This window comes from Mauremys mutica, chromosome 9 (genome assembly GCF_020497125.1).
Source record: "Mauremys mutica isolate MM-2020 ecotype Southern chromosome 9, ASM2049712v1, whole genome shotgun sequence".
Taxonomy (NCBI): Eukaryota; Metazoa; Chordata; order Testudines; family Geoemydidae; genus Mauremys; species Mauremys mutica.
The window spans coordinates 48413607-48419606 of record NC_059080.1 but is presented as its reverse complement, the minus strand read 5'-3'; the positions used below and the strand labels follow the sequence as shown (position 1 = coordinate 48419606).

The following is a 6000-nucleotide window of genomic DNA, read 5'->3' as shown; positions in this document are numbered from 1 at the left end:
GGAACGTTGAATTTTACACTTTGACGCCTCTCAGGGCCAGTGAGTCACAAGATGACTTGGCTTTGAGCTAATCCCAGCCACCTGCCACCATTAAAAAAAGGCCTGTGTTTCCTGAAAGGATGAAGGGCTTGTCCAGTCTCCAGGCGTGGTGGCGATGCGCTCTCTCCCTGTGTCTCGTTAACGTACACTAGGTTTTTGATTAATGTCGGTGGATACAGTCCCCTGCAGGTTCTGTGCACTCAAGGGCTGGTTCCTCAAGCTGCACAGATCTGTCTGATGGCGACAGACCCCGTCTAGCATAATGAGAAGATGCTGCTGAGATTGGGAGGGTCTGTCACTCCACCAGCTAGACAGGCCCAAATGGCACTGCTCCTGAGGAGAGAAGAGTGGCCCCGATTGCTGGGAAAGCAGAGCTATTTAAACAATAGGGGTGAGATAACATAGGAAGCCAGGACCCATTAGTATGGTTACAACAAACACACAAATCCCCAGCCAGACCCCTCAGCCCCTGGATGAGAAACACCCTGGTAGCCCTAATGACAGAGAAATCCCTCATTGCCAAATGGCCTACATTAATTGGCTATGCATCAGTGGCCTGGGATTCAGCCATCGCCAAGGGAACAGCTGTCCTCACCGCAGGGTTTCCTTTTGGCTGTGTAAGGCCTACAGTCCCCATTGCTCCAGCCACTGGTGTGGTGCAGGCTCCTCCCAGAAACCTCTCCCCACAGCAGTGCTGGCCATGAGTCAGTCAAGCGTCCTGGCGCAGGAGGAGATGTCAGAGTCCAGCTTGCAGGCTGCAGAGTCACTGTTGAAAGCTGGTCCTGAGTGTTGTCTTTGACTAGGTCTTACCAGGCTGGAGCACAGGGGCTATTTCAGAATCATTTCCCTGTCCGGAGCACCTGAGTGAGGTAGGACTGTCTCTTCTGCACCTCCTGGCCCAACTGCTCTTTCAGCGAGTTCACCTGGGGAGCATGGGGCCATTACGACTACGGAGAGGCAAGGTAATACTTCCCATGGGGCTGTACAGGGATCTTCCTTATGGGGCCTGGGCATCTCCCCAAGGGAATACTGAGGCAGAAAATAATACCCTCCCCAGACCTGCTCTGGGGGTCCGATTCCTGTGGCCCTGACCTCTGGCACTGCATGGCAGGGGTGAGAGGCTCTGAGATCAGAATTGTGCCACCCAAGTGTTCAGCTCCCCTTGGCACTAGACACTTCACCAGCCATAGCACCCCACTCTGCCCCACCAGCCCCAGTCTTGCCCAACGAGGCCTCTGCATGAGCTCACTCAAACCTGGTGCCCAATGGTGCCCGCACCAGCAGCCAGGGCATGGCCTCCCCAATGGCTCCTTTTAAGGATGTTACTGTTGTGTGCCTAACCCCTCTACCTGATCCTCTAAGTCCCTGACACGCTGCTTGTGGGATCTCTCCCGGGACTCCAGGGACCATTCAGCCTGGAGCTGGGTGCTGCGCAGCCTCTCTGTCTCCAGCTCCATCAGGCGCTGGGCATGTGCCCGCTCCATCTCTGTGATCTGGGCCTAGCACAGAAACATAGGGCAGGGCGTCAGCCAAATCCCACTGGAATCATGTACTGGGCCATTGGGCAGTGCAGGACAAGGGCCTGGACCCAGACGCTCCTTGTCTTTAGCCTTCCCTCAGGTCATTTCCACAGGGCAGTGCTGAGCTAGCACCGTCCGTTTCCAACAGCCACGTGGGGCTCTGGTACCCGTGTGCGGGCTCACAAAGAGCCATTTCCACTTTTAGTGACTCTGCACCACTCACATGGTGCCTGACCCTTAGCTCCCCTGTGCAGGCTGCAGACAGGTCCCTGTCCTTTCTCAAAGGACCCCTTGCAGGGTGTGGGCCAGCATGTGGACACCTGCTCCCCAGGCTCCTTCACAGCTGCCTGGACCTTCTCGAAGAGGTGAGTGTCTGGGCTGCAGTGCACCATGTCCTGCCTCCCTGTCCCTGGATTCCCTCGCTTCTCAGAGAGACTGTGTCCAAACAGCACCGTGTCCTGCCAGATCTGCTCTCTGGGGAATGCCACATGGGGGGCAGCAGGCTGGGGAGTGAGGAGAACTGGCCTTTGCCAGTGCCTCTGCCTGCACCCAGGCCACAAGACCCCATGCACCCCATCTCCTAGCCAGGGGAGCCAGGACTTGGATTAGAGCCCCCTGCAGGGGCAGAGAGACTTTCCCTGCCCTAACAGGAACCAGAAGATCTCCTCACTCCACCAGGCCTGGAAACTGGGAGACCCCTTTCCTGGGCACCTGGCCTCCTCCTCCCCAGCCACGGAACTGGGGATGAAGAAGTTTCATGGGCAGAGCCTCCTCCCAGTAGGCACCTTCCAAGACCCCTGGCCACAGATGATGCCATGGGCTACGGCTTCCTTTCGCTGGGACTCTAGGCATCCTTTGGACTCTGCTAAGCTCCTGTTTGCTCCTACTTATCCCCTGCCTGGCCCGTCTCCCTCTGCCTGAGCCCCTTGTGCTCCTCTCTCTCCCTTTTTCTACTCCCATGAGCCTTCATCTCATCTCCTCACCCCAGGGCAGAATAACCCTCTAAGGCGCCCCCATTTCCTGTGACAAACCACCATTACCAGTGGACTGACCTGCAGCGGCTGATTCTGTCTCAGGGTGTCCTCCACCTCCTGGTGCAGACTGCTCAGTGGCAGGTCCAGCTGCTTCTTCTCTGCACTGAACCGCGTGGCATTGTCTTCTTTCCTGAGCATCTCCCGTTCTGCCTGCAAGGACAAGTCGCATGGCAGGGACTTTCACCTCCCCTCTGGTACGCACATTGCTCAGCAGTTCCCAGTGGGCTGGGATTTTCAAGGTCTTGGGCTGATTTTCAAAAGAGTCCCACTGCACCCCTGAAAACCTGGCCCTACCAGCTGGCACACATAGCTGGCTTTGGCTGCCTGGAGCTGGCATGCTCATTGAAGCCAGGGTACCTTCTGGAGTGTCTGCTTGCTGAGTTCATCATTACAGCAACAGCTAGTGACCCATCCCAATCTAAACAGACAACTCAGAGAAAAGGTGCAGAGTAGAAACTGAGGCACAGAGAGGGAAAGTGACTCATCCAAGGTCACTAGCAGATGCAGGGCTAGGACCCAGATCCCCTGCCTCCCAGTCCAGTACTCTTCCCACTGGACCACCCCAGTACCTATGAGAACAGCTGCATCAAGGTGTGGAACTGAGGCAGAGGACTTCTCTATCTCCCAGGATTCTGTGCTGTGGGTGAGGGCAGTGTGGGGCAGACCTCCTTCACCAGAGGGCAGAGTGACAGCAGAGGAATCTTGGGAGGGAAACAAGGGAGTCACTGGAGGCAATGCTGAGGGAGCAGTCTGAGGGGGAGGGTGGTTCCAGAAGCGAGGGAGCAGCCATGTCAAAGGGCATGTGTAGATTGAGAAGGAAAGGAGGGTGTTGAAGCACTGGAATGGGTTACCTAGGGAGGTGGTAGAATCTCGTTCCTTAGAGGTTTTTAAGGCCTGGCTTGACAAAGCCCTGGATGGGATGATTTAGTTGGTGTTGGTCCTGCTTTGAGCAGGGGGTTGGAGTAGATGACCTCCTGAGGTCTCTTCCAACCCTAATCTTCTATGATTCTATGACAGAGATGGAGAGGAGACCTTGAGACCTGGCTAAGAAGAAGCCGGGGAAACTCTGGGGAGAGAAAAGCCAGTGGAGTGGAAAGGGCAGAGACCAGGCCGTGGGAAGAGACAGCACATCTGAGGTGTTTGGAGGAAAAGGCAGATGGGATCAGGAGAGAGGCAGAGTGGGGGAAAGACCCCAGGAGGTAGGGAAGGACTCAGGATGGTGGGATGGGGGGGAAGCAGTGGGATGAGGTGGATCGTGAGGAAGGCTGAGGGTTTGCAGCTGAAATGGGGACACCACACAGGTCACTTTTCAGTGGAAGAAAGAGCTGTCAGGGACTGGCCTCACAGCCCAGAGCTCTGGACACAAATCAACTTCTTGGCAGTTTGTTGAGGTCTGAGGGGCCCTTGGGCAGGTGAGACCAGCGGTGGAGCAGAGCTGCATGAGCCAGGACGGTGCAGTGAATACCTCTCCTCCAGCAGCACTTTCAGTATCTGTGCACACAGTGCACGAAGGTGGGCCAGGAAGGACTGCGCTGCAGCGCTGAGCTCCCGAAGGGCACAACCATCTTCAGGGCAGCATCTGGAGGCTGGACATGGCATGGTGGTACAAGAAGGGCTGTGTCTAGAACCCCCAGCTGTGAGAAAGTCCTCAAAGGCCCAGTGCTTGGGCAATGCTCTGCGTGGAGCCTGCTGGCTGGTCAGGGGCCTTTGTTACCAGCAGTCCCTGCCCTGCTTGAACAGATAAAAGCCTCCAAATAACCAAAGCAGGCCTGTCCCTTTAAAAAACAATGAGCGTCTCCTGGAAGAAAATGTTAAAAGGAGAAGAGAAGAAAGCAAAATCCAAAATAAATAAACGGCCACATCCGGATTTCCCCTCCTGAGACGCTACTCAAGGGTTTTATGAGTTCGATATGAATTACCCTCCCTGGCCATTTACAGCTGATCTTCTGGAACTCATTAGCTATCCTCTCCCGCCCCCCAGCCCAGGGGAAGAGGTTGAGCACAGGGAATAAAGGGGCACCATGTAAAAGCTATTTCATGCTTGCTGAGACTCTCATACAGCCTGTAATGTTGCTTTTCCACAACAGAAAAATATCACATTTCCCTTCATCCTAGTTTCTGCAGCTAGAAAATTCATTAAGATGCCTGATGGACAATCCCTATTCAGTGCCAAGCTCAGCCAGCAAAGGCATACCTGGCTTTCCTGCCTCTCTGGCAGATCCAGAGCAGAACATTTCTTAGCCTCTCCCTCTGGGAGCACGTGTTTTCAAGGATCCCAGTTCACGCATTCCCTGCTAGCTAACACTAAGACATTAGACAACAAAACATACTTTTATATAGAATTGTTTACAGAGAGCCCCACCAAACCCTCTGCAGGGGGAACTGGATAGCTCAAAGGGTGAGTAATGGCCTCTAGTGCCTTGTACTTCTAGAATGATGGTTTGAACTCAACCTGGATCAGCTGTGATCTAGAGAGAGGTGAGAGAGTCCAGCCTCCACAAGGTAACTTATCTGCATAATTCTCACCCTGGAACACAAAGCTCTACTAATGCTGCAGGTCAAGATGGCCCCAACTCCAGGTGTTCTCTACCCCAACAGCTGTCTAGTGACAATGGTCCTTTCTTCTCCAAGGGTGCAACCCAGCTGCATTGAAGATGGCTGCTCTTGGACTGGCTTCCACAGCAAGAAATATTATTGCTTGATTGGATTGTTTTTCCTTTCCTTGCTGATATTTCTTGGGATCTCAAATGCAAACCCCAGGGGGTTTGATCATTATAACAACTTCTTTAGCACCGAAAGGGCCCAACTAGGACATGCTGGGAACACCTACAGCAGTGAAAAGGAGCAAGCAAAGACAGCGAAGCTGACGTGCCGAAGTCATGCATGCTGCCCACTAACACATCTGCACATACCTTTTCCCCTTCTCCATCCAAAGGTTGCTTGGCTCCACCTCTGGAGTGAGAACCAGGAGTGACAATTCAACAGAATGCTATGCCAATGTTCAAAAGGAGCCCACTGCTGGATTGCAACATTAGGATAGTCTTGCAGAGTTACTGGACTGTATTGATGATTCCTTCTTCCCTAGCTACTGCTTGGAATTTGATCATTCATGACAAATGAAGTTTAATTTAAAATGTCTGAAATGATCTTTGAGGAGGATTTCATTTCTCTCATATTTTCATTTCTTGTGTAGTGTTCTGTATAATCACCCTGCAGCAGAGAGCAAATCTTCCCTGGAGATCAACAGGCAATCCCAGGGAAGCACTGCACTCTGATGCAGGCACTCATTGGCATTAAACAAGATAAGTAAAATGCACCAGCTCTCACCATCTTGCTTTTCTTCCTCGACAGCCTAATTTATGCGTCTTCTATGCTCCACTCTCAGGAGTGTACTATTGTCACTCACA

The 6000-nt window shown here is 53.2% G+C and overlaps 1 protein-coding gene across 2 annotated transcripts in view; it reads right to left on the bottom strand.

Moving 5' to 3' along the window:
• The window catches only part of CROCC2 (ciliary rootlet coiled-coil, rootletin family member 2), a 146540-nt gene continuing 140540 nt past the window's right edge, over positions 1-6000 (bottom strand). Inside the window, exons 34-36 of one of the 2 annotated variants that reach the window (XM_045030237.1) lie at positions 2612-2743; positions 1389-1538; positions 1-962 (exon numbers count right to left, since the gene is read on the bottom strand). In XM_045030237.1, the coding sequence (XP_044886172.1) occupies positions 879-962; positions 1389-1538; positions 2612-2743 (366 nt within the window). In that variant the 3' untranslated portion in view covers positions 1-878. The remainder of the gene's footprint in view (positions 963-1388; positions 1539-2611; positions 2744-6000) is intronic. The other variant, XM_045030239.1, reaches the window with a different exon arrangement.